General features: G+C 53.5%; 1 protein-coding gene across 2 annotated transcripts in view; it reads left to right on the top strand.

Annotated features, from left to right (window-relative positions):
* The first annotated feature begins 2,124 nt into the window (after positions 1 to 2,124).
* Positions 2,125 to 25,676, top strand: part of STXBP1 (syntaxin binding protein 1) — a 37,353-nt gene continuing 13,801 nt past the window's right edge. For both annotated transcript variants that reach the window (XM_065418639.1, XM_065418638.1), the window contains exons 1-15: positions 2,125 to 2,169; positions 2,793 to 2,874; positions 6,907 to 6,983; positions 8,017 to 8,095; positions 12,107 to 12,210; positions 15,378 to 15,526; positions 16,296 to 16,380; positions 17,430 to 17,560; positions 18,298 to 18,405; positions 19,603 to 19,663; positions 20,690 to 20,755; positions 21,766 to 21,846; positions 22,765 to 22,903; positions 24,075 to 24,184; positions 24,811 to 24,912. In XM_065418639.1, coding sequence (XP_065274711.1) covers positions 2,125 to 2,169; positions 2,793 to 2,874; positions 6,907 to 6,983; positions 8,017 to 8,095; positions 12,107 to 12,210; positions 15,378 to 15,526; positions 16,296 to 16,380; positions 17,430 to 17,560; positions 18,298 to 18,405; positions 19,603 to 19,663; positions 20,690 to 20,755; positions 21,766 to 21,846; positions 22,765 to 22,903; positions 24,075 to 24,184; positions 24,811 to 24,912 — 1,419 coding nt within the window. The remainder of the gene's footprint in view (positions 2,170 to 2,792; positions 2,875 to 6,906; positions 6,984 to 8,016; positions 8,096 to 12,106; positions 12,211 to 15,377; positions 15,527 to 16,295; positions 16,381 to 17,429; positions 17,561 to 18,297; positions 18,406 to 19,602; positions 19,664 to 20,689; positions 20,756 to 21,765; positions 21,847 to 22,764; positions 22,904 to 24,074; positions 24,185 to 24,810; positions 24,913 to 25,676) is intronic.

Raw genomic sequence — 25,676 nt, 5'->3', positions numbered from 1 at the left:
GCCGAGCAACCACTTCCCACAATGGCAGAATTTTAGCAGCCCTTTTGGCTACTGCTGTTACCAGATTTTACTGTGTTTAGGTGAGTTCAGGGCAGATTTGGGGTATCTGACAGGGACACCACCCCCTCAGGACTGACACCAGGATAACTTCGGTTGCCCTCCCGATGTCACTATGAACTGGGCTATGAGCTTTCTGAGGGCTCTGGACTACCCAGCCTCACTTGGGACCTGCTCCAAAGCCCACCGAAGTCAATGGGCGTCTTTCCATTGGTTGGCAGCGACCGCAAGGGTCATGTTGTCTAACTCCCTGCCAAGACGCAGGATTTGTTGTGACTAAACCGTCCAAGGCAGGTGGCTCCAGCCTCCTTTTGGAAGCCTCCAGTGAAGGAGTTTCCACAACCTCCCTAGGCAGTCTGCGCCATTGTCCTACTGTCCTTATAGTTGGGACGTTTTCCCTGAGATTTAATCTAGATCTGCTCTAGTTTGAACCTACTGCCTCTTCTCCTGCCCTCTGTGGCAAGAGAGAACAACTTTCCCCCATTGTTTTTATGGCAGCCTTTCAAGTGTTTGAAGAAGGACTCACAGTGAACTTCTGGGCATGACGCACAACCCATCCATTCTCACAGACCAAATCCCCCCTGCTACCCCGCTCCAGCCTTTCCCCATACAACCCCCATGCTAATGGAACGGACACTCCCCTCTTGCTGCCTCAGACTACCCCTGGTCAGAAAAACTCAGACAAAACACTCTTTTTGGAAGGGGGGATGAATTTGCTGATTTGTCAGAATCAAAATGTGACCTGGAGATGGTTTGATTTGGATGAAGTTCTGATGGGGCCTAGCCTGCCAGGGAGGTTGCCATCGGACACTGCCTGGTTTCCTGCCAGGTTGCCTGCCTGGCTCCTCAGCAGCCCCTCTGGCAGGCTGTTAGGGAGCTGGAAGCTCTGCAAATCCTGATTCCCAAGCGCCAATGCTCACAGCTCCATGGCCGTCGGGGCTTCCATGTTCCCTGGCTCTGGGTGCGGCCCATCAGGTGGATGACCTCAAAGTCAGGGAGAACAGGGCTCTGCAGCGTAGTGGCCTACCCTGGAGCTGGGTTCCTCCAGCATCCACAGCTCTGGGGCTCCATTTCCTTTCTGGGAGCATTTCAAACTTTTTTGTTTCGGTCCAAATCAGAACAAAACCCGATTTCGCAATATCAAAATCCTCCATGAAATGGGATGATCTTTCTCTGCCCAGCTCTACCTGAGACTGAAAAGCTGCTCTTTGAATGGGGTGTGTGTGTGTGGGGCGGGGGAGTGGTGTCTCTCTATTACAATAATCCCCTATCCCTTTCCTCTCTCTCCTGCTGTCTCGGTCAGGCTGCTTGTCCTGCTGACTTGGCATGTTCCCACAATTTCAAAATAAATGACACTAGCGCTGTCCCCAGGAAAGGAGCACAGATCAAGTGCTGCTCATCGGCCCCTTGGACAGGATGGATGCAGATGCCCAGAGCGCTCGAATGGCCCTGCTACAGGCTGCCTCTGGAATTGCCGTCAGCCAGCTCTTACCATGTGACTGATCCCAGGCACAGCAGTTAGAGGTCACAGCCTGGTTCAGAAGTGGTAGTAGGTCAGCTGGTGTAAGAAAGTCTCCAGTAGGGAATTCACTCCTTCTTCCGGCCCTTCTGCTTGTCATTCACACGGACCCACTCACTGACAAGCAAATGCCATCCCCTTAGACACCACCTCTGGGTGGGGAGCACTTTAGAGGCAGTATCCTCCACTGAATAGAGCACTGGAGTGGGACTGAGGAGACCTGGGTTCTATTCCCAACTCTGATACTAGCCTGCTGGATGACCTTGGACAAGTCCACTTCCATGCCTCTGTTTCCCCACCTGTAAAATGGGGATAATGGTACTGACCTCTTCTGTGAAGTGCTTTGAGCTCTGTAGATGAAGAAGCTGGGTATTATTATTATTCCCTGCATGCAAGCAGAGTATTGACCAGTAGTCGCAGTGCAGACCAACCTGGCACTGTTGCGGCCAAGGAGGATGAATCTAGGGGAGTAACGGGCTCAGCGCCCAGGACCCTCGGAAAGCTGGTGTGAACTAACATCCACCTTTTCTGTTCCTTTTGCAGAGATCATGCATGATGTCATCAGGAAGGTGAAGAAGAAGGGCGAGTGGAAGGTGAGTGGGGGACTACAGAGAGAGTTGGAAGGGGGCAGACAGGAATACGGAGGAAGGGGTGGGGTTGGAAGTAGCCTGGGAGTTGCTGGCCTAGTGGAGGGCAATGAGGCAAGCTGGAGGAATGCTAAAATTGCCAAACACGATGAGTAACATGTAGCACCAGCCGTCCTGGGGATTCTGCTCTGGCTCCCTGCATCCCTCCTTCCAGCGCTGGCCATGGGGCTGCGCTGCAGTCAGTTTGCCATACGAGGATGGGGAGTCCAAAAGAAAATGGCTGAGGAAAAGAATGACACCTCTCCTGGCCCGTTTGCCGAACGAAGGACAGGACTAGCAGAAGGTGCTGCAGGGCATTGCAGTGGGCCATTGGCAGAGTTCTGTGGCAACCCAGAACCCAGCGTGAGTTGAACTCTAGGGAAAGCTGGGCATGCTGCATAGCGGCACTGAGATGCACTGGCAGAGCGGTGTGGCAGAGGCCTGCGTGTGGGCCCCTTCGCTATGCTGGGCCCAGTCAGGGTCACTTGACTGTCGGAAGCGCCGAATTACAGCAGGTGCATCCTAATGCCTGATCCCCCTTGGGCTCAGTCGCTGTGCTTCCTGCTCACTCGGTGTCTCTCCCGCTCCAGGTGCTGGTGGTGGATCAGCTCAGCATGCGCATGCTCTCTTCCTGCTGTAAAATGACCGACATCATGACGGAGGGGATAACAAGTGAGTTCCATGCCCCCTGACACTCCCATTCTGCTCCGGCTGGCATTGGGAGACAGGTGATCAGGAGGAGCTGGGAGACCAGCATCTTCCCATGGCAGCTTGTCTCACTCCATCCATTGCCCCCATTTTATTCTGAATCAGCTGCAGTACTTCAATCTGCCCGTCTGTCCTGGACAGGGCTCTGCCACTGGGCCTCACCAGGATCTAACATATCTCTCTTAGCCCCAGGCACACTGAAAATGTTCCTATACAGCTAGTGAGTTTCGAGCTTCATTTTTTCCCCAGATGGCCACTGTGCCCCTGAATAGATACACTGGGCTGACTATGCCAGTGTGACCCCTTAAACCCAGGAGGCAAATGGATGGTGAGTCTCTCTTCCACTGAGCTATTGTTACTAAGGATATTTGCATGGCAATATTGCCTTCATTCCCACCGGGGGCGCGGGGGGGGGGCAGTATCACTCGGTTGTATGTCCACGTCTCAGTGTTTGTGGTGAGATTTTTCACACACTTCCCTGAATGACTCACCTGGCTGGGATAGCATGAGGAGCTCGTCTCTTGGTAGTATTTCAGTCCCTGGTTGCTGGAAATGCCACACTGACATCATTGTATTTCAGCCCCATAAATAGCTCTCGGCGGAATTAAAAAAGCCAGCAGAAAAAAAATGTAAAACACAGATATGGAGCCATTCAAGTGACTGGCGTTTGACCAAAGGATGCTGGGATTTATGGCATTTGCAACGTGACAAACATTGGATCTGGGGCCTGATTTTCCTCTCCCAGCAAGTTTACACCAGGGGTAACTCCACTGACTTCAGTCTGGGTTGCTCCGGCTTTACACCAGGGCAAGTGAACGCAGAACCAGAACTTCAGAGTGCGGGTGATGGCAAGAAGCTGTAGGAGCAAGTGGGACTCCCAGACAAACAAAGATCCTGTTATGGGAATGCCCCCAGAATAGCGACCAGAGAAGGGTCAGTACGTTCTGAACAGCACAGATTGGAAGCTAGTTGGTGCAGAGACTGCCCCTTCATCCTGTGCATGTACAGCGCCTAGCACAAAGAGGCTCTGACCTCCAGCAGAGGCTGCTAGGCAGGAGGGCAATGGAAATAATTGATAATAATGAAAGGCCAAATCCAATAGTCCTTATTGGGCCCATTGAGGCGAATGGAAATTTTGCCCAAGAAAGGACCAAGGACATTATGACCTTCAAGATATACTGATCGATCCACCAGACTTCCTGGGGGATGTGGGGGGGAAGCTCCAGATTGGCGGGTTAGTTTGTTTTGTGGGCTGCAAAAGTCTTTTCAAGGAGATTCTGTCTGATGTGTTGTAACGTCTGACCATGGCTTGTTTTGATCTTGACAGAGTCATAGAAATGTAGGGCTGGAAGGGACCTTGAGAAGTCATCTAGTCCGGCCTCCTGTGCTGAGGCAGGATCTAGTAAATCTAGACCATCCCTGCCAGGTATTTGTCCAACCTGTTCTTAAAAACCTCCAATGATGGGGATTCTACAACCTCCCTTGGAAGCCTGTTCCTGAGCATAACTACCATGATCGTTAGAAAGGTTTTCCTAATATCTAACCTAAATCTCTCTTGCTGCAGATTAAGCCCATTGCTACTTGTCCTACCTTTACTTACAGGGCCTGATTCTCCTCTTGTACCACAGTGGCTCCATCAGCATGCAACTCCAGACTTACACCAGCATGAGGGGGAGGAGAATCGGAACCAGATAGCAGTTGCCAGCTGCAATATATATTGGTCCTTATAAATCCTCAGCTGTAAATTGCCACCGTTCTATTGAGGTCAATGGAGCTATGACAACCTATAACAGCCGAGGATCTGCCCCCAAGAACAGCAGGTTGTGGTCCAACATTTGTTCAAATGGCACCAGGCCCTGAAGCTTGAGTGGTTCTTCAGAGGTTTGGGCTAGTACTACTTCCTGCCTCGTGATTTTATTTTTAATACAAAAAAATTGGATTTCATTGCTAAATAGTCCCTAGATCCAGATCCTGATTTCCCCTGGGCTTCTGCCAGTGCTGAGGGTCATTTAATCGCAGAGGGTTGGAAGGATTGGGGTAGTTCACGTGGGAAAAGGAACTTCTACAGCTCAGCAATGCAGGAGGGTCTATGGAAGAGGTTGTTTTGCAAGGGACCATGTGGCTCGGGACTGGTAGCCAGATATAGAACTTTACCGTGCCACCGGAAATGGTCTTGCTGATTGAGAGAGTGTGTGAATTGATGCACAACTGCTCATCCACTTTAAACATATTCTCGTGTGAAACACGGACCTGTTATCTACAGCACATTAAATAGTGTGACAGACCCAGACCAGTGGGGTACAGGAGTCTGGTAGAGGGCAAATATAATGGTCACTGGATGAGTAGTTTTCTGTTCCCTGAGTGACCAGAGCAGGGGCTGCACTAGAGTAATCAGGAACCTGCTAGAACCAGTTAAGGCAGGCAGGCTAATTAGGACACCTGGAGCCAATGAAGAAGAAGCTGCTAGAATCAATTAAGGCAGGCTAATCAGGGCACCTGGGTTTTAAAAGGAGCTCACTTCAGTTTGTGGTGTGAGTGTGAGGAGCTGGGAGCAAGAGGCGCAAGGAGCTGAGAGTGAGAGGGTGTGCTGCTGGAGGACTGAGGAGCACAAGCGTTATCAGACACCAGGAGGAAGGTCCTGTGGTGAGAATAAGGAAGGTGTTTGGAGGAGGCCACGGGGAAGTAGCCCAGGGAGTTGTAGCTGTCATGCAGCTGTTACAGGAGGCACTATAGACAGCTGCAGTCCACAGGGCCCTGGGCTGGAACCCAGACTAGAGGGCGGGCCCAGGTTCCCCCCAAACCTCCCAATTGACTTGGACTGTGGGTTTATCCAGAGGGGAAGGTCTCTGGGCTGTTCCCCAACCCACATGGTGAATCTCTGAGGCAAGAAAATCTGCCAATAAGCGCAGGACCCACCAAGATAGAGGAGGAACTTTGTCACAATAGCTTGACAGTTTCCATTTGTGACACCTATGACAATTGCTGGACATCAAGAGGCAGGGCCGGGTGTCCAACATGTAAGTCTGGTTTGAGCAGTATCAAGGCTCATCTGATTTGCACCCTACTGAGATGGACTGGTCATGTAATCTGTATGTCTGGGACCCATCTATCAAAACAAATTCTATATTCTGAATTAAGATCTGGCTACAGTCTGTGTTGCGTGGCGGGCAGATGAAACACTTCAAATATACTCTGAACAAAATTTGCACAAGAGGAACATTTCTTACTCGAGCTGCGAGCAACTGGTGACTAACCCCATTGCATGGTGCCACACTGTAAGAGTGGTTGGCCACAACTTCGAGAAGAACCATCTGGAACAGCTCAAGCCCAGCACCACATACACAAACAACATGCAGGCCAATCAACACAACCAGTTGACCTTCCCTGGATAAGGATGAGGTTCTTTGGGAGAAGCTGGTACATCTGCCTCTGGCACAGTCTTGTGCATGAACGGAGGACTCCACTCTCCAGAGCATCTTTCACAAGCGTTATGATTCAAGGGGAATAGTAATAAATACGTTTTAAAGGATGGAAAGAGCTATCACTAAAAAATCAACCCTTGGGGGGAAAAAAGGGTTCTCCAGGACAGGTCCCAAAGCCTACAGTATCCCAGCTGTGATGCTCTGAGCAGTTCCGGTACAATAGAGTTGTGCTTTAAGGGGAGTGGCTGTCTTGCAGAATGGAGCAATAAGCACCATGGCCGCTGGAGTTTACTGTCCCTTTGATCCTCTCCTTGGGGGCGCTGTAGGAGCAAGCTAATGGCTGGGAACCTTTTTATTTGGGTGTTGGGAGGTTGGTGGAATCACAGCTCTTCTGTCATTGGGACTTGCCATGTTGGTTAGGCATGACCAAAAAGCAATGATTAGATAAGAGAATCCAGGTCACAGTGGTACAGATCTATACACAATATATAGCTATATACAATGAAAATAGGGAGCCTATCTCCTGTCACCTGCTGGACCAATCCCCTGTGTCTTGGTTGTGTTTCTTGTGCAGTTGTGGAAGACATCAACAAGCGCCGAGAGCCGCTCCCCACCTTGGAGGCTGTGTACCTCATCACCCCATCTGATAAGGTGAATCTCCAGCATGGGAGTGTCTTGTACCAGAGTCTGGTGAAAGCTAATCATGTTTGGTTGTAGCATCTGTGCCGAATGGGGTAATTGTCAGTGCCAGGATAAGAATGGATGGCAGTGCCCTATAAGGCACTTACAGGCATCAGCAATGATCATTAGAGCTGTGCAGAGGAAGGAAATTCAGTTTCACAAAAGATTTCAGGATTTTATTGTTTTTTTTCCATTCCAATTTGGAACAAAGCCCCAAAATATCACAATGCTCCGCGAAAGGAAATTCTGAGAAAAAAGTAGTTTGGGATTGATTGAAACATTTCATTTCAACAAAAACACGTAGTATAATACAAAATAAAAAAACCCTCAAAACAAAAAGTTGTTACATAATGAAAAACCAAAATGTTTCATTCTGAAAATGTCAAAATGGGACATTTCAACATTTTTGGAATCCCCCCCCCCCCAGTTTTTCTCCCAAATTGAAAATATGAAAATGTGCAGCCCAGGCCAGTTAGACTTCTAGCAGTGCCCAGCTGGAAACCTTGCACCGTGAGTTTTCTAACAGCAGTGCTGCGGGACTTCAGCGGTGTGAAATTTATCACAGCAGTGCCCAGCCAGGGTGTGGAGCAGCGTGAGCTTCTCTCAGATGCCTACTAGTGAGAACCTGTCCTCCCCTCCCCTTGTGTCTGTAAAGTGGCAAGGTCTGGGGTGGAGATTTTCAAAGCCAGCCAGGGGATTTAGCCATACAACTGCCGTCAGAATGAATTAATCTCAACCTAGATCCTTTATCTTAACGCTGCCCCAAAGTTTCTTGGCACTTCAGCTCCTGAACGCATTGGACTGAAATTTACAATTGAGACAGTGTAAATATCTGTCTCCTAAGCTAATGGGTCAGAGCCAGTGGATGATTCCCTAGCATGGCACACATTGTGATTATTGAGACCAGCCAATGCACCAGCTGGGTTAAGTGTCTAATGATGCTAATCCTGATTTGTGGTGTCCAGCCTCACATTGGCTTTTTTTTTTTCTTTTTCTCCTGTAGTCTGTCCATTCACTCATCAGTGACTTCAAGGATCCCCCTACGGCCAAGTACAGGGCTGCCCATGTCTTCTTCACTGACTGTAAGTACGCTGCCTCCATCCCTCTCCCTGCATCTCTGATGTCTTGTAGTCTGGGCTCCTGACACACTGTGACTTCCATAATGCAAAGGAGCTGCAAGAGCATGGCAGGAAACAAGCAACACTTGCATGGAGGAGATTTGCGGCAACCTTTGCCTGAGATTTGCAAAATGCCTTGAAGAAATCCTAGAAATCAAAGCTGGGGAAAGCCCTGTACATGAATCCAACTCATCCCCCATCCTGTGCAAGGTTTTTCTCATATATGTGCAAAGGCTGTGTCTAGTCTAAGCTAAATGACTCATGCAATGGAGCTTTCACTAGTTCCCGCGGGAAACTATTTCACACTCTAAATAGGCCTTATTGTTAGGAAATCTTTCCTATGTTCAGCCTTCGCCCGCATTCATCCCCTTGCTGCTGATCATCCCCTCTCAGGGCAGGGGTTTCTGGAAGGGGATATTTCTTCCAAGAGCCCTCTTCTAGCTGTTCAGGGCTAAATGCACTCCAGATATGTAACTCTACTGAAGTCAGTGGAGTTACACCAGTGATTAATTTAAGTCCCACGATCCTGAGTCTCTGTCTGTTACCCCACAATTACATTGGTGGGACTCCCTTGACTTCACTGGAGTCACATTTGTGTAAAACTGGTGTACCAGAATGGTGCCTCATGGCCCACATGCTTAAGGGCACTGCTGCATTTTTGCACAGGACACTGTGGGTCATATTCTGCTCTGTTATACTGGTGTAGATCTGGAGCAGCCCCCCTGATGTCAGTACCATCACTCTGACATTACACTCGGTCACGGAGATTAGAATGCGTCACCCTGGGGGGTCATTTCTTTGCACTGTTTCAGAAGAGAAGCTGGCGGGGGCATGGGTGAGTGGATTGCTGCTGAAGTTGTCCCCAGAGGCAAAGAGAACCCAGGTTGGAGCTAGTGCAGGGGACAGGAGATAGGTTTACAAAGGAGATTTTGGAGACCATGTGGGGTTATACCCAGTGAATCATTTCGTAGCTGGGAAATTTCAACCAGAGCAAACAGCATTAGATAAAATGGTCTCAAACCAGGGTGCTCCGTTGGTCTGGTGAGTGACTTTGGAATGGGTAGGAAAAGTTGCAAAGACTTCCTCTGTCCATCCGCAGTATAGTCAGCCACCTGCTCCCCGGGCTAGAGAGGACAGAACAACCTCCCAAAGGCATCAACACTTCAGGCCTGATTCAAAGCCCACTGAAGTCAATGGAAAGACTCCCATTGCTTCAGTGGGCTTTGGATCACTTCCTTTACTTGCTGCTGGTATTAACCTACGAGAGAGCATTGATTCCCTAAATGATGGGAATTCCTCCTCCCCAGGGCCGGCTCCAGGCACCAGGCACCCAAGCACGTGCTTGGGGCGGCAACTGGTAAGGGGCGGCGGGAGGAGCGCGGCTCGGCATTCCACGGGGGGGGGGCGCTCCGGCAGCGCTCGGCGGGGGGGTGCAGCGCTCGGCGGGAGCGGGCTCCGGGGGGGGGCGGCGCTTGGCGGGGGGGGGGCGGGCTCCAGCGGGGCGGGGGGGGGCGGGGGGGCAGCACGGGGCTCACGCTGGGGGGGGTTCCGGCGGCGCTCGGTACGGGGGGGCGGGCTCCGGCGCGCGGCAGTCGGCGGGAGCGGGCTCCGGCACGCGGCGCTCGGCGGGGGGGGGCGGCGCAGGCGCGGCGCTGGAAGGGGGGTTCCGGCGGTGCTCGGCAGTGGGCGGGGGCGGGCTCCAGCGGCGCGGCGCTTGGCGGGGGGGGGCGGCGCGGGGCTCGCGCTGGGGGGGGGGTTCCGGCGGCGCTCGGCACGGGGGGGGGCAGGCTCCGGCGCGCGGCGCTCGGCGGGGGGGGCGGCTCGGCGCTCGGCTGGGGGGGGGTGTTCCGGCGGCGCTCGGCGCAGGGCGGGGGGTGGGCTCCGGCGCGCGGCGCGCGGCGGGGGGGCGGCGCGGGGGGCAGCGCTCTGGGAGGGGGTTCCTGCAGCGCTCGGCGGGGGGGGCGGCGCGGCGCTCGGCTGGGGGGGGGGGCGGCACGGCCGCTCGGCTGGGGGGGGCTCGGGGGCGGCGCTTTTTTTTGCTGCTTGGGGCAGCAAAAAAGCTAGAGCCGGCCCTGCTCCTCCCAACAGGTCATTTCAAGGATCCAGAGAAGGACGTTTCACTTCCTCTCTCCTCTTCAAGTAACTGCTTTCCCATCTCTCCTCTCACCCTCTTGCCCTTCCCTGGAGACTATCAAGGCTCTGTGGTTTTAGCTCAGTTCTGAGAAGTTCTGTTCCTCAGGGCCAGCTTGATCATTGACAGGGCCCCAAGGAAAGGTGCAGCCCCTCGCTGGCAGAGATTTGCTGCCCCGCCAGTCTTTTGTCTGTTTTGATGGCAAGTTCTTTGAAGCAGGGGCTGTCTCTCACTTTGTGTTTGTACAGCGCCTAGCACAATAGGGCCCTGGGGCTTCCAGGCTCTACTGGCAGAACAATAGCCTAACAGCGTAAGTACAGGCCTAAGCGGCAGGAGATCTGCAGTCATAGAATCCTAGAATCTCAGGGTTGGAAGAGACCTCACAAGGTCATCTAGTCCAACCCCCTGCTCAAAGCAGGACCAATTCCCAACTAAATCATCCCAGTCAGGGCTTTGTCAAGCCTGACCTTAAAAACCTCGAAGGATGGAGATTCCACCACCTCCCTAGGTAACCCATTCCAGTGCTTCACCACCCTCCTCGTAAAAAAGTTTTTCCTAATATCCAATCTAAACCTCCCCCACTGCAACTTGAGACCATTACTCCTTGTTCTGTCATCTGCCACCACTGAGAACAGTCTAGATCCATCCTCTTTGGAACCCCCCTTCAGGTAGTTGAAAGCAGCTATCAAATCCCCCCTCATTCTTCTCTTCTGCAGATTAAACAAGCCCAGTTCCCTCAACCTCTCCTCATAAGTCATGTGCTCCAGACCCCGAATCATTTTTGTTGCCCTCCGCTGGACTCTTTCCAATTTTTCCACATCCTTCTTGTAGTGTGGGGCCCAAAACTGGACACAGTACTCCAGATGAGGCCTCACCAATGCCGAATAGAGGGGAATCATCACGTCCCTTGATCTGCTGGCAATGCCCCTACTTATACAGCCCAAAATGCCATTAGCCTTCTTGGCAACAAGGGCACACTGTTGACTCATATCCAGCTTCTCATCCACTGTAACCCCTAGGTCCTTTTCTGCAGAACTGCTGCCTAGCCACTCGGTCCCTAGTCTGTAGCAGTGCATGGGATACTTCCGTCCTAAGTGCAGGACTCTGCACTTGTCCTTGTTGAACCTCATCAGATTTCTTTTGGCCCAATCCTCTACTTTGTCTAGGTCCCTCTGTATCCTATCCCTACCTTCCAGCGTATCTACCTCTCCTCCCAGTTTCGTGTCATCTGCAAACTTGCTGAGGGTGCAATCCACGCCATCCTCCAGATCATTAATGAAGCTATTGAACAAAACCGGCCCCAGGACTGACCCCTGGGGCACTCCGCTTGATACCGGCTGCCAGCTAGACATGGAGCCTTCCTCAGCTCTTCCTGTGCAATGATGGGCAAATCACGACACCTCTCAGATTACTACACCTTATCTGCAATACAGGGCTAATGCTATTGATCTGGCGTGCACGCCATTCTCTTTGCCATGGTCTCTTTGCACTTCGCAGGGAGGCCAAATTCACAAACAATATGCATGAAGCGCTTTGCGATCCTGGGATGGAAAGTGCTAGAGAAGTCCTTATTAACGCTACGGCGCCCGCTGAGTGTGTGAGCGTGGTTCCTCACTGGTCTAGGGGTCCCCAAGGAGACAGTTGTATTGCTGGTCCTCGGGACAATAAGCACCAGCCTTAAGAGTGTTTAATGGGCACTGGAATGAGGCCATCCACCCCTCTCTGGATTTATCGGGGCCTGTCTCAGGATGGGTTGGATACCTGTGTGCTTGGTTTTGACCTTGATTTTGGCCTTTGGGATTTAAAACTGCTGCTGAATGTTCTGGTTCTCCTTCTCTTCCCAGCCTGCCCCGATGCCCTGTTTAACGAACTGGTGAAATCTCGTGCGGCCAAAGTCATCAAGACCCTGACGGAAATCAACATAGCCTTCCTTCCCTACGAGTCCCAGGTGAGTCCAGGACAGGGCAAAAGAGCAGCGATCAGCCTAGGACGCCTTCCCTAGGAGACCCCGAATGGCACGGGAGGGTTGGAAAGGAAAATGTTCTAGGTTCGCTAGCTGGGGGCTATGGCTCCATGGGGTTTGCTCGGTAGCTCAGCCTCGGGTTCCCTGGAGGAGTTTTTGGAACAGCCTGAAATGAGATATTAAATTACTAACCCCCTTTTCCCAGGGCTGGTTCTTTACCTCCTGCCCTGCTCTCTCAGCCCCGTCTCCTTCGATTATTTCTCAGGTCTGATCCTCGGTTGTGTCTTAACCCTGTGCTCCACCCCCACCCCATGCTGTCGCCTGTCATTGGCTGTCTCCTTGGGTACCACCAGGGATGGGCCAATGAGTCCAGGGCACAGGAGGGGTGAAACTTTGTGCCGTCTGTTGGGGAGCAGGCCCTTGCGCTGTTGGGGGTGGCCCACGTGACTAGGAACAGATGGCAGTCAACCTTCAGAGCCATTAACTCTTTAAATCCCAAGGGTTGCAGAGATTTGCCTAGCTGGCCAAACCAAATGTGCCCCCGGAGAATAAACCTGTGCCAGCAGCTGACACTAGGATTGGCATCTTCTTATCGTGGGGTTGTTGGCAGGGACAGCCTTTGCGGTACTGGCCCCCTGGGTGCAGAAATCATTTGGTTTCCCCTCCCCTCCAAGCCAGCTTCTCCTGCTGCAGGGAAAGGGTGGACTTGTGCTTTGCGTCTCCTGCTCTGCCTGCTCCCGCTGCCAGCTTGGGGGTGGGTGTTTACACGGAGAGGTTGATGCTAAGGAGAGAGGCAGCACGGGCTTGGGGCCAGGGCGCTGGGTTGGGAATCAGGAGACTAGACGCCTGATTCCGTCCTACCAGTGACCTGCTGCGTGACCTCGGGCGAGTCTCTGCACCGGTTCCCCCTGCCTTGGGAGGCCGGGATGTGTCTCTTCCTGGGTATGATTGCGTGTGATGCCTCTGGGAGGCCCAGCGGGTAACTGGCAGTCTGGGGAAGTGAGCTGACGTGGCATTAAGCCACCTCTGTGTTCTCTCACTTCTGAGCTGAAATGTAGCTAAGCACAGATCACGGCATCTACCACAGACCCATCCCCTCTAGCATCCCACCCTGCCCCCCTCGGCCAGAGCTTTTGGAGGGGGCCTTGTGGCTGTCTGACTCAGTTTCTGCAGTAGGGGGATTCTCCCGCAGCTCGAACCAGGGCTTTTATGGTCCCGTTACCCTTGCAGCAGCATAAAAGGGGCATACGCAGGAGGGAAAATTCCTCACTCCGAGTCTGTACAGCGCCTAGCACACTGGGGCCCTGATCTCAGTGAGGGTCTCTGGGCAGCGCTGTACTATAGCTAATAATACTGGTTGTAGGTGGGCTGCTGCAGTGAGATTTGCTGAGGTTCTGTCATTAGGATTTCAAATGTCTTTAGAGAGGGGCCTGAGCCATAACTCTAGGGCCAAACATCCCTGAGCTCTGGGGGTGTGTGAAAACCACATGCAAACCCAGATCCACCTTTTGCAAACAGCCCCTCTCTTTATAACAGGCTCAGGCCAACCCCTGGATCCAAACACCCTTTGGGAGGTTTGAAACCTGGACCCAGACCTGAACATTCTCTCTCGGCTTTGGCTGTCCGAGCCCTGTGTGCCTGGGCCCCCATGCTGTGGTGCTTTATTGTTGCCGTGGGTAGGCCCTTCTCTGGCATGGGCAACATATTGCAGGGGACCCAGGCAGCCGCCTTGCTATGGCTCTGAGCTGGCACAGGGGTAGTGTGACCGCTGTCAGGGAATTCATGGGAATTTCCAGTCAGCTGCGTCTAGTTAAACAGGAGGCTCGGCTGAGAGTGGCAATTATCTATGATCCCTTCCTCTGTGGCTGTGCTCACTCCCTGCTCCATCCCTCTTTGCCGGCTGGACCCCGCAGTGGCTGTTTTGATTGCCCATCAGCCCACTGCTGGCTGTTGGTATCATCAGCTGCTGCAGCACCATCGTGGGGTACGTTGGCATTAGGCGACGACTTTGCTTTTGATGCAGCCCTGGAGATGCTTCTGTGATGGCCACTAGCTTGGCCGATACACCGGGGCCTGAACTGGGGCCTTCGAGAGCCAAAAGCATGAGCTGCTAAATCTCCTGGGGTGGCACGGTAACCTACCCTCAGTGGACTGGGCACAGAGGGAGACTTGTAACACGCATGGAGATGGCTGGCAAGGGCGGTGCCATGTCAGACTGGGAGAATGAGCTGGCATCAGCCTAATAAATCTTTATAGTGGTAGGCCCAGGTAAGGTCCCCTTCCCTGCACCCCTTCATTGTGCCTTGGAGACGGGGAGACGCCTCCCAGCAATAAACCAGCGTCATTCCATGAATCATCCAGCAGGGAGCACACATCAATATCCAGCGCCTGCCCCACACCTCTCCCAAGCCCGTACGTGTGTACCTGTGGTGCGGTGCCTCGGCCAGTACCTGTCTCCAGCCTGCTTGTGTTTGCACCAAGGCCCAATTTTAGCCCAGTTGCCAAAGGCATTCGACTCAACTGAGGGGGGCCGCTGGGGAGGGATGAGGTGTGGGGAACAGGTTTGGACCGTGCAACTCAAACAAGCTGCCTTCGGCCTGGCTCTGGGGAAAGCTGACAACCCCCCATGCTTTTTAGGGTGAGTAGAGGTGAGCTACAGCATCCCTGCCACTAGCCCCCCCTCGCAGGAAACCTGGTGCTTGTGCCCCAGGCTGTGCTGAGAGTGCTCTGGCTGTTGGGTTTCCCTGCAGACGGGAACCAGTAATGGGTTGGGTGTTGCAAAGTGCTGTATGATGCCTGGAGTCAGACAAGAATTAAAAGGAGCATTGCTGTAGATGGGAAGCTGTATTGCCTTGTGGGTAGAGCAGTCAGCGGGGACTCGGGCGACCTGGGTTCTGTCCCCGGCTCTGCCTCTGGCCTGCTTGGGCAAATCTCATCATCTTCCGGTGACTCAGTTTCCCCATCTGCAAGATGGGGATAATGACGCTGGCCTCCTTTGAGATCTACTGAGGAAAAGTGCTTTGTAAGAGCTTGGTACCATTATCACTAGACGTGTGACACGCGGTAGCCCTGTCTTCTCTAGCCGTTCCTTGGGTGCTCCTAGTGTTGCATTCACATTTAAGCTCAACCTCTGCCATTCCCATCCCCTCCAGGTTTACTCCTTGGATTCTGCCGACTCTTTCCAAAGCTTCTACAGTCCCCACAAGACCCAGTTGAAGAACCCAATGCTGGAACGCCTGGCAGAACAGATTGCCACCCTGTGTGCCACCCTGAAGGAATATCCAGCTGTCCGATACCGAGGGTAAGGCTGTGCCCATGGGGTGGTCTGAACTGGAGGCTTCTCCTCAAAGTATCTATTCATTGAGATCCCCACCTTACACCTCCCCAATTGGACAGGGCTGGAATTACTTCCTGTCCTTGGCTGCTTCTCTGGAGTAGATCAAAGTACCACCAGAGTTGCAGGCTATTGTCCCTTTCTCCTCCTGTCCGAGTCCTTCTTCACTTCCATTTCCTTAATGGCAGTTTCCATCTGTTCCCTGCTCAAAATCCTTCCTTCCTGGTATACTATCTCCACCCAAGCACAACCCCACTTCCTCCGCCTCAGACACGTAGGAAGGTGAGCGCAGCGCCCCCAACAGCTGAGACTATGGTCCAGAAGTGGGGCGGGGAAGGTGCCGGGAAGACAGCGAGTGCTCTCCAAGGAGAGGTGGGGAGAGTGGAAAAAGTCTGCTAAAGCCACGTATGCTTCACAGGCCTGGTCAGAGCCCCATCCAGCCCACACCTTCTCCGTGTGCCCTCCCAAGGTTTTACATGGAGGCCGGCTCCATGAGGAGCATGAGAACTATGGTCCACACAGCCATTCTCCTGTCTTACTTCTCCCACATGGGCCCTGAGCGCTGCAATTCTTGGACATTAGAAGCTGCTGAAATGGTCTGATTTAAGATATCTACATGTCTGGTTTTTTTTTTTTTTTTGCCAAGCTCCCTAATATAATCAACACTCCTCATAGGCTGGAAGGCGCATGAGGAATGAAATGACTTTACACCTTTCTTTCCCTTCCTCTGTGCTAGAGATTACAAAGACAACGCCATGCTGGCCCAGCTAATCCAGGACAAACTGGACGCCTACAAGGCTGACGATCCGACCATGGGCGAGGTGAGCTCGGGCTGCAGGGTGCTGGATACTGGCCGTAGCACTTAGAGCAGCAGGAGTTCATGAAACTGCTGATGCTCTGACTCTTGTTTTACCTTTGAACCTGTCTGTGTGCAAGAGCCTACCACGTCTCAGTAAGATGAGAGGCTTCCGGTACACGCAGAAGGAAGACAACTGTAATCTTAGATGATTCACAACCATTTACATTAGGGCAGCATCTAAAAGCCCAAAACCAAGATCAGGGGCCCAGTGTGCTAGACAAGGTAGGCACCTAGTCCCTGCCCTGAAGCGCTTACAGTCTAAATAGAGAGGACAGTCAAAGCCTGGGAGGGGAAGCAGACACCGAGTTGAAGGGCCCAGCCCAGAGTCACACAACAAGTTAGGGGTTCTATTTTTGGCTCAGCTGCTATGTCCTTGGCCAGGGCCTTATCCACTAGCCTCTCAAGTTCTTCTGGTGGGTTGTATGGCTTGACTGATGGGAAAAGCCAGTCCCCCTTTCAGTGCACATCAAATCCGAGCCCTTGGTCAATACGTTCAGCCTAGACACGAACTCGGATCACCCACTGCTGTGCATGTGCATAGAGGCTCCGCCTAGAGCCCTCTGCGGGTGGCGCTCCCGCAGTAGCAGCACGGAGAGCTCTCTGGTTCCCGGGGTTCCCTTAGCAACAGCAGGGAGCAGTGTCCTGGCACATGCTGTGAGCAGGGCCCTTGCACCATCTCCTGCTCTACCCCAGGACATTTGGCTCAGAACAGGTGCAAACACCCCCAATGAACAGGGAGTTCCGTATTTGCTTCCGAAGTGGAACATATCTAGCGTTGCTTTAAGCTTGTGCATAAAAACAAAAAAAATCAGGCTGGAGAGGGACCATTCCGATGGTCTAGGCCGAGCTCTGTGTTCTGGAGTAGAGCTTCGCCCAGCGGTTCCTGCATCCAGTCCAATAACGTATGGCTGAGCCGGAGCACATTTCAGCAAGTGACCTCTGATTTCCACCATAGTGATTCGAATCTATGGAGAATCCACAGTGACAATGATTTGCTCTTTGTTCTGGCAGGGTCCCGACAAAGCTCGCTCCCAGCTCCTCATTCTGGACCGTGGCTTTGACCCCTCATCTCCCGTGCTGCATGAACTGACTTTCCAGGCTATGAGTTACGACCTGCTGCCCATCGAAAATGATGTCTACAAGTGAGTCCAGTGGAAACAGCCCAGGAGATGCAATACACAATACACCTTCATCCCTACAGCTCCGGCAGGTCCCAGCCTGATGGATCCTTGTAACGGGGTTCACACTGCACCCCGAGTCAGGGACACTTCAGTCTGGTCCAACACCCGTGCTCTTTATTCTCAGAAGGTTTCCCACTGCCAGTTCCCAAGTATATACAGGCTTTACAGCTACTTTGCCTACAACAGCCCTGGCCAGCAACAGACTAGGCAGCTCCCATTTCCTTCTGTGCCTGACCTCTCTCTTCCCCTCTCCCCATTTTTCTCTGGCTTCCTCCCAGCCTTTATAGCTCTGAGCTAACAAGATTGGCAGGTGCAGCCAGTAACCAGGCAGGCACAGGGCTATCCACCCAGCCCCAATCCGTCCCCCTTGATTGGGGCTCGAGTGGCAGGAGCGGATTAAGGGCTTCTCAACCAGAAGGGCTTCTCAACCCGTGGGTGCGCCAGCCCCAGAGCACCCATGGAGTTGGCGCCTATGTTCTGTGGCATGCACTGGTACCATGCCACTGAAGAGACACCACTGGGCCCTGGGAGTCCATCTTGTGTGAAAGATGCACTGGCTTGTCTCTCCTCTGTCTGGTCTGGGGGAGGGGAGGTGCTAGAGGGGATGAGGTTATCTCCATCAAAAGCAGGAGGTGATGCGTGTTTCCCCCCCACTGTCAGTTTTCTCGCCATGTGACGCTCCCTGCTCTTTTCTCCAGGTATGAAACAAGCGGCATCGGAGAGGCCCGGGTGAAGGAGGTTCTCCTGGATGAGGACGATGACCTCTGGATCACCTTGCGCCACAAGCACATTGCCGAGGTGTCCCAGTGAGTGCTTGACCCTGTTCCATGTGCCCGTGGGTGGGACAGTCAGTCACCCTTCCTCCGCGCAGGGTCAGGCATGTACTTAAACAAGGGTGGAATTAATTCCACTGGCAAGATGAGGAGCGAAGGCAGGCGCTGGGCGTGCGTTTCAGCACAGCTCTGCCAACACCCCTCAGTCCTGACCTGACTCTGTACTCTGGTCCTAGACTCCCACAGCTCAGCCAGTGGCCTGCAGTCCCCTCTGTAGTCTGGTCCCAACCTAACCGGGCTACACTGCTGTTTTTAGTGCACTAGCTTGAGCAGGGCTCGTGAGTCTGTCCACCCACGTGGACGACCCCTAGCAGAGACAAAGAGCAAAGCCACCAGTCTTGTTTGCCTGGTGTCCTGTGTCGGGAGGATTTGGGCCGCAGTGCTAGGGAGGGCACACACCAGTGCTGCACCTGCTGCCCCACAGACCATAGCAGCTCTGAGACTTACGGCCAAACTTCCCCCTCGTTCCCCAGCCAGTGCATCTCAACCCTGCTGTTTCGCTCTCTGCGTGCGGACCCCTTCCTGTGATCACTGGCCATCCCCAGCATACAGGGAGCGCAGTGCCTGTGGAGCGGAGCAGGAAGCACAGCACAGGGTTAACCTTTGGCTGCTGCAGTCATGGGTAGATTAACACTATATACTGTGCCCAGAGCCCCCAGAACTTTGCAGTCCTCTCCCTTCCCCCATCCTATCGGCAAACCCCAAACCTGCAGACCCCTTCCCACCTCTCCGCTGCCCAGCCACTGCCTGCTCCTCCTCCAGCTCAGCAAGTGACGTGAGAGGGTGAGGAAGGCTCTGTACTTGTATGGTGCATCTCTGCCTCCTGGAAGCTTGTGTCGGGTGCAGTCTGCGGCCTGCCTGCCATGTGCTGAGGGCCCTGTAGGCTTTGCTGTCTGGGGATGGACGTGAGCACATGCTTAAAGTTAAGCTGAATTGGGGTCTCACTTACTGCTGCAGATGGACCCATCCTATGACAGGGCGTGGATTCCTAGGCCCTTGCTTTCAACCCTGCCCTCCCCTGGCAAGCCCCAGTAACACACAGGGAGGCTGTGGAAGGCTAGAGAGGAAGTGGGTGAAACTGCAGGGGACAAAGGAAGGGGTTGGGTGGGCAGGAGCCAGTGTGCATCGGGACTGAGCAGATGGCTGATCATTGTGCCCCCTTCTTTCCAGGGAGGTCACCCGCTCTCTAAAGGAATTTTCTTCCAGCAAGAGGATGAACACAGGCGAGAAGGTGATGCCATGGCTCGTGTGGGAACCGGCTCCCGCTAACCGACCCCCTCGTGCACTGGAGCGGTCTGCTAGAGACATTCACAGGGAATGAGCAGGGACCAAAGGGGAGGCTAGGTTCTGCATGGAAGCTTGAAGCTCAATCCCACAAGGCCCTCAAATTCCTGGGCCCTTTTAGAAATGAGGGAGAGGGCAGCAGTCCATCCATGTTATTTAGAGAGACTCAAATGCTGATAAACTCCCTGAGCGCCAGGTGTGTGGGGGGAGGAGAGAAAGGGAGCAGCTGTTTCTCCTCTGAGGCCATCAACATCACATTCTAGCAATACAGGATTTGCCCTACAGGATGCAATCAGTGCTCCCTCACTCCCAATATCCTGCATCAGCCAGGGGACAGTACCAGACTCTTAGGGACATAGGAATGCCAGACTGGATCAGACCCGAGACCCAACTAGTCCAGGATCTTCTCTCTGATGGTGGCCAGCACCAGTTGCTTCAGAGGAAGGTGCAAGAAGCCCAGCAGTAGGCAGTTCTGGGAAGGTTTCCTCCTGACCCCCAGTAGTTAGTTTGGCTCTGAAGCATGAAGGTTTGTATCACGTGTTCTTTTCATATCCTTTGGAGGATCTTGCGCTCCATATTAATATCCAGTCCCTGCTGAGTTCTTGGCCTTGATGAGAACTGGTGGGAAAGGAGAAAAAACCCTGTCCCCAGCTGACTGTGCAAGATTGCATTTGGATTTGGGTGTGTGTGTGTGTGGGGGGGAAATGTTCCCCCACCTCCTGAATCCCCTTTCTCTAGTATTTGTAGCTACAGCTCTTATTACCGCTCATAAGGTTAGCCAGCCCAGGAGGAGACTTGGGGGGCGGGGGGACGGTTGACAGGATGTCCCCAAGAGCCCTGCAGTTGAACAACTGCCTGAGAGAGTTACAAGGCAGGAGGTGTGATGCTCCCATTGGTGCCTTCTTTCCTGGCCTTCCTCCTTACAATGGCAAAGGCACAACAGGGGAAGTCATGCCCTCTCCTTTCCTTGCAGACCACTATGAGGGACCTGTCCCAGATGCTGAAGAAGATGCCACAGTACCAGAAAGAACTCAGCAAGGTAAAATGAATGAGGAAAATGTGCGGCTGCTAGCAGAAAGGAATCTGGACATGAGCACCCTTCCATGTCAAATGTCTAACGCCGGCCTGCTTCCTTAGGCTAAGGCAACAGTTCTCGACGGGAAGTCTGTGGGCCAGCAGTGATCAGTGGAGCCCTTGCTGGTGGTCCCTAGAGAGAATTCTGATAAGGACATACTGGTTGGTTGAGGGGCAGGAGGAGAGAGGGTCTACATAGGAGGTTGGGCAGGGAATTGTCCTCACGCAGAAGGCAGTGGCTGGAAACCACCTTGCTAAATTTCTACATTATTATTACAGTAACGTTAGAGGTCTCCACTGAGCTCAAGGGCCCATTGTGCGAGGAACTGTACAGATCTAGAGTAGGAGACAGTCCTGGCCCCAAAAGAGCTTAAAATCTAAATAGAGGAAACAGAAAACTGGCCAAGAAGAAAAGTGACATGCCCAGGGTCACCCAGCAGGTCAGCGGGGGAGCTGGTTCCAAAACCCAGGTCTCCCATCCATGTCTTAGTCTACAACCTGTCCGGTGTCGTTCATTCTCCTGGAAAAAGGTGAGGAGGGGGCTGGGAAGGAGGAGGAAAAGGAACCACCATGTTTGCTTTAGCAAAATAACTGAGAGCAGCTGGAGATCCCAGACTTGTTTTTCCAGCCATGATGCGGTTCAGCACAGCACAGCACAGCACGGCGTACATCAACAAGGACATCTCTAGTGTCACAGCTGGAAATGGATATTTTTCGCAGAGCCCATTTTCTACACAGTGCCCCGTGCGTGAGAGAGCGGAGAGGGAGGCTGGGGAGCGGGCGTGGCAGGGCAGGGGTATGCTCTTGAAGTCTATTCACACATACCTGCGGCGGAGCTGGCCCTGTATTTGGGTATCGATCAGTGCAGTTTCTCAACAGCTGGGGCTTTGGTCCGCTGAGCCAGTTTTAAGCTCTGGGGAACCTACTGCTGCTGCCACTGCTAGGCCCGTGTCTGTACCTCTTGTGTCTCCTTAGTACTCGACTCACCTGCACCTGGCTGAGGACTGCATGAAACACTACCAAGGCACCGTGGATAAGCTCTGCCGCGTTGAACAGGTCCTGGTCTCCTCTGTCCTTCTTTCTTCACACTCCCTCTGGCACCATGAGCTCCCCGCCCCGTGCAGTCACTGCCAACTCAAACGCAGCCTTGGAGCCCAAAGTTCCTGCAGACCCCAGGGGAGAATCTCCCCAGGGCTGTTCTTGAGGAGTCTCGGCTTGGTTTTAGTGCCGTGCTGCCTGGTCTTGGCGTGCTTGATGCTCAGTTGCAGGCTGTGCCAGGTGGGAAAGAGAGACTCTCTCTAGAGGCAGGTGCAAATGGGCCCTCTGTCTAGCTTTAAACTAGTCTCTCGCCTCCCCACACCCAGTAAAGGGGCAGGGTCACTGGAGACTCTCCCCTCTGTTGGAGAAACCCTCAGGCCTAGACCCTGGTGCTGTAGAGAAGGGGCCTGTTCTGGGCAGAGAGTGTTCCTGTCTCCATGACCTACCCAGAAGGGTAGGGGGCTTTCATCCATCACCAGCCCAGGTGTGTTACCGGACTGCCACAGTCCAAACCCTTCTGTCGGGTAAGCCTGGGGCTGATGTCTGCACCACCCGCTCCTTGGAAGAGCGACAGCCTCACTTGGTTGGGGTGGAGATTTAGCTTTCGCCCACCACCTGCTTAGCCTCCTGCTCGCTTCCTCCAGCCCCAGTGATCCACCTGCATCGTCTAGATTGGTTTCAGTTTCAGGGCCCTTCACAAGGGAAAAGGCAAAAACACGCTTTAGCTTCTCCCTTTAATCTAGGCCGTGAAGCGCTCAGAGCCCTGCTCTGCTCCTTGCACACTGGTAACTGGGTGTAAGTCGGCCTAAGGGAGTCAGAGACCAGCTTCCACATGCCCCTCTGACGCTAACCCAGAGGCTCAGCATGGTGGCTTGCAGCCTGGCCCTGGGAAGGACTCCAGGGGTAAGAGATAATGAGTGTGTACGTTCTCTGCAGGACCTGGCTATGGGCACTGATGCCGAAGGGGAGAAGATCAAGGACCCCATGAGGGCCATTGTCCCAATCCTGCTGGATGCAAACGTCAGCACCTACGACAAGATCCGCATCATCCTGCTCTACATCTTCCTGAAGAACGGTAGGGGGGAGAAACTGCTGAGGGGGTGGGGACTCCTCTGGGCACAGGCAAATGGAGAAAGACCAGGGGAGGGAGGAAGGCTATAAGATGCAGGGGGGAACCAGAAGGAAAGCGGTGGGGCCAGAGCTCTTCAGACGTGGAGCCCAGGAGAACAGGCCACTGCAGACGGCTGTGAAGGGCTCAGACAAGGAATTGGAGCTACTTGCCCGCTCTTCTACGGCATGGGTAAATCATGCACTGGGCACACTGATTTACACCCACAACCCACAGACATCGTTAGCCTGTGCCTAGGACATCAACTGCACAGATTATTAGTGCCTCAGACTGCTCACCTCAATAGTGCTCCCTCTTTGAATAATGCGCTGACACTGACTAGCACTTCACCTTCTGGCCTCCCGGCATGGGGTAACTGTTCCCGCACAATGCAGCCTTCCCCCGAGGCTGTTGCCATCCCCCTCCTCCTCATTTTACAGATGGAGGAAACTGGGGCATGGCGAGGCGAAGTGATTCACACACAGTCACCTCGCAATTCAGTGGCACAGCTGGGAATCCCCCCAGACCACCTAGCTTCCTGAGCTGGCGCTATGCTGTAGGACAGAGGTTCTCAACCAGGGGTCCGGGACCCCCTAGCAGGCCGCAAGCAGGTTTCAGGGGGGCCGCCGAGCAGGGCAAGCACTCACTGGGGCCCGGGGAGAAAGCCGAGGGCCCTGATCCCTGCCACCTGGGGCTGAAGCTGAAGCCTGAGCAATGTAGCTTCGCGGGAGCCCCTGTGGCCTGGGGCCCCAGCCAATTGCCCTGCTTGCTACCCGCTAATGCCGGCCCTGGCTTTTATATGCAGAAAGCCAGTGGTGGTGACACAGGTGAGCTGTGGAGTTTTTATAGCAGGTTGGAGAGGCCTCAGAAAGAAAAAGGTTGAGAACCCCTGTTGTAGGAGATGCAGAACCAATGCACAGAACTGCAGGCCTTTAGGGCAGAGAGCAGCTCTGAGGAAGGGAAGTGATGGAGTGAAAGTGGGAGGGAAGATGGGATTGGAGCAACAGCAGCTTTCATGTGTTGAGGGAGGAGCCTCATGATTGAGGCTTCCTGCTGATGATTGATGGGTGGTGACCTCGGACCCCAGGCCAGGAGAAGTGTTTCAGTTTGGGAAGCTGTTCCCCGTTTGCATTCCTAGGGATCACCGAGGAAAACCTGAACAAACTGATCCAGCATGCTCAAATCCCACCAGAGGACAGCGAGATCATCACCAACATGGCCCACCTCGGCATGCCCATCATCACAGACGTAAGCACCCAATCGCCCCCTGCTGAACCAGAACTTCCAAGTCCCTGTGTGCTACACTGGGCATCAGCCCCACCCAGGCATCGCTTGACTGGCCAAGAGACCTCCAGCTATAAGCGTATTGTTCCTCCAGCAATGCCAGACTGTGACTGGCTCTGGTTCCCAACTGGTCACAAGCTGTGGGGTCTATTATCACCCTCCCACTGACCAGCCTGGATTAGGGTTAGCCATTATTGGTAGACACCAGCAGAGGAGGCCACTAAAGTGACAGCGGAATTCTTATTAGCTTTGGGATTGTAATTAAATCCAAAATGGCTGGTGCGGACGGATCTCTACAGAAGCCGGGGAGGAGGGAGTGAATGCACTTATGTAACAAGGGAGAATTAGCGAGTCTGGGACCAGCTAATGCTCTCATCTCTGGGTCAGAGGCTGTGGATCCAGCATGACTGGACCTCCCTTGCAGATGGTGATGAGACTGGCCCAGGGCAGGCATGGCCCAGGCAGAGGAGTGCAGACTGCCTCAGCAAATTGCTGGAGGAAGGGACTGGTGGGGAAACTGGAGGCTCCTCTAGGCTCCAGAACCGAGCCTTCCTTTTAAAGGACTCTCTGCATGTGTCATTTGTGTCCAGTCTACCTTGCGTCGCAGGAGCAAGCCGGAGCGGAAGGAGCGGATCAGCGAGCAGACCTACCAGCTCTCACGATGGACCCCGGTTGTGAAGGACATCATGGAGGTAAATCATTGAGGAGCGTAGGGACAGTGAGGTGGGGGGAAGGGAGGAGTGTTGCTAGTGGAGGTCTTTGGGGCGGGGACTGTTTTTGTTCTGTGTTTGTAGAGCCCAATAGGGTCGGGTCCATGCCTGGGGCTCCTGAACACTACACCAAAACAAATGGATAAAGAAATTCACCTGCTTCCAGGACCACATGGTCCTTCACAACCTGGACTGTGTGGGCTGCATCCCTCAGTTCAGCGAGCAGGACAGCTGCGGGGAGAGAGCACGCGATACGCCGATCTAGCGAGAGGACCTTCTGTTCCATTTAAAATTGCATTTATGGAGACGTACAGAGCAAGGTGGAGCTCTAGGTGCGCCCCACGTCTGAAATCCTGCCCCCAAGCTCTGGCCTCTGTGAGCTGGTCACCCTGCGTCCCTGGGCTCTGGTTTCACATGGCGAGGGTGGTGCCATGGTGAAGCGGGGAGGGGGAAGGAAACACATTTACTCAGTTCCCCCAAGGAACAGAACAGAGTTTCTGATCCTGCCTGGTGCAGAGAGCAGCACTGGGTTTGAACAAAGACGTTTTCCGATCTCACCTTCCAAGGGCAATTGCTGTAATAATACACCGACTCTCCGATCTCAATGGTGCAACCTTGGCAGGTGAACTGAGGCCAAGCTGTTCAGTGTGGGAGAGGTGTTCATTTCTCTGTAATGCAGTTTAGGAAGGACCTTTGCCTGCGCTGCCACCTAGTGGCAAAAAGAACAGGAGTACTTGTGGCACCTT

Source organism: Emys orbicularis, chromosome 18, assembly GCF_028017835.1.
Source record: "Emys orbicularis isolate rEmyOrb1 chromosome 18, rEmyOrb1.hap1, whole genome shotgun sequence".
NCBI classification, from domain to species: domain Eukaryota; kingdom Metazoa; phylum Chordata; order Testudines; family Emydidae; genus Emys; species Emys orbicularis.
Note: the sequence above shows the minus strand (reverse complement) of the source record. Positions and strands in the feature narration are given on the sequence as shown.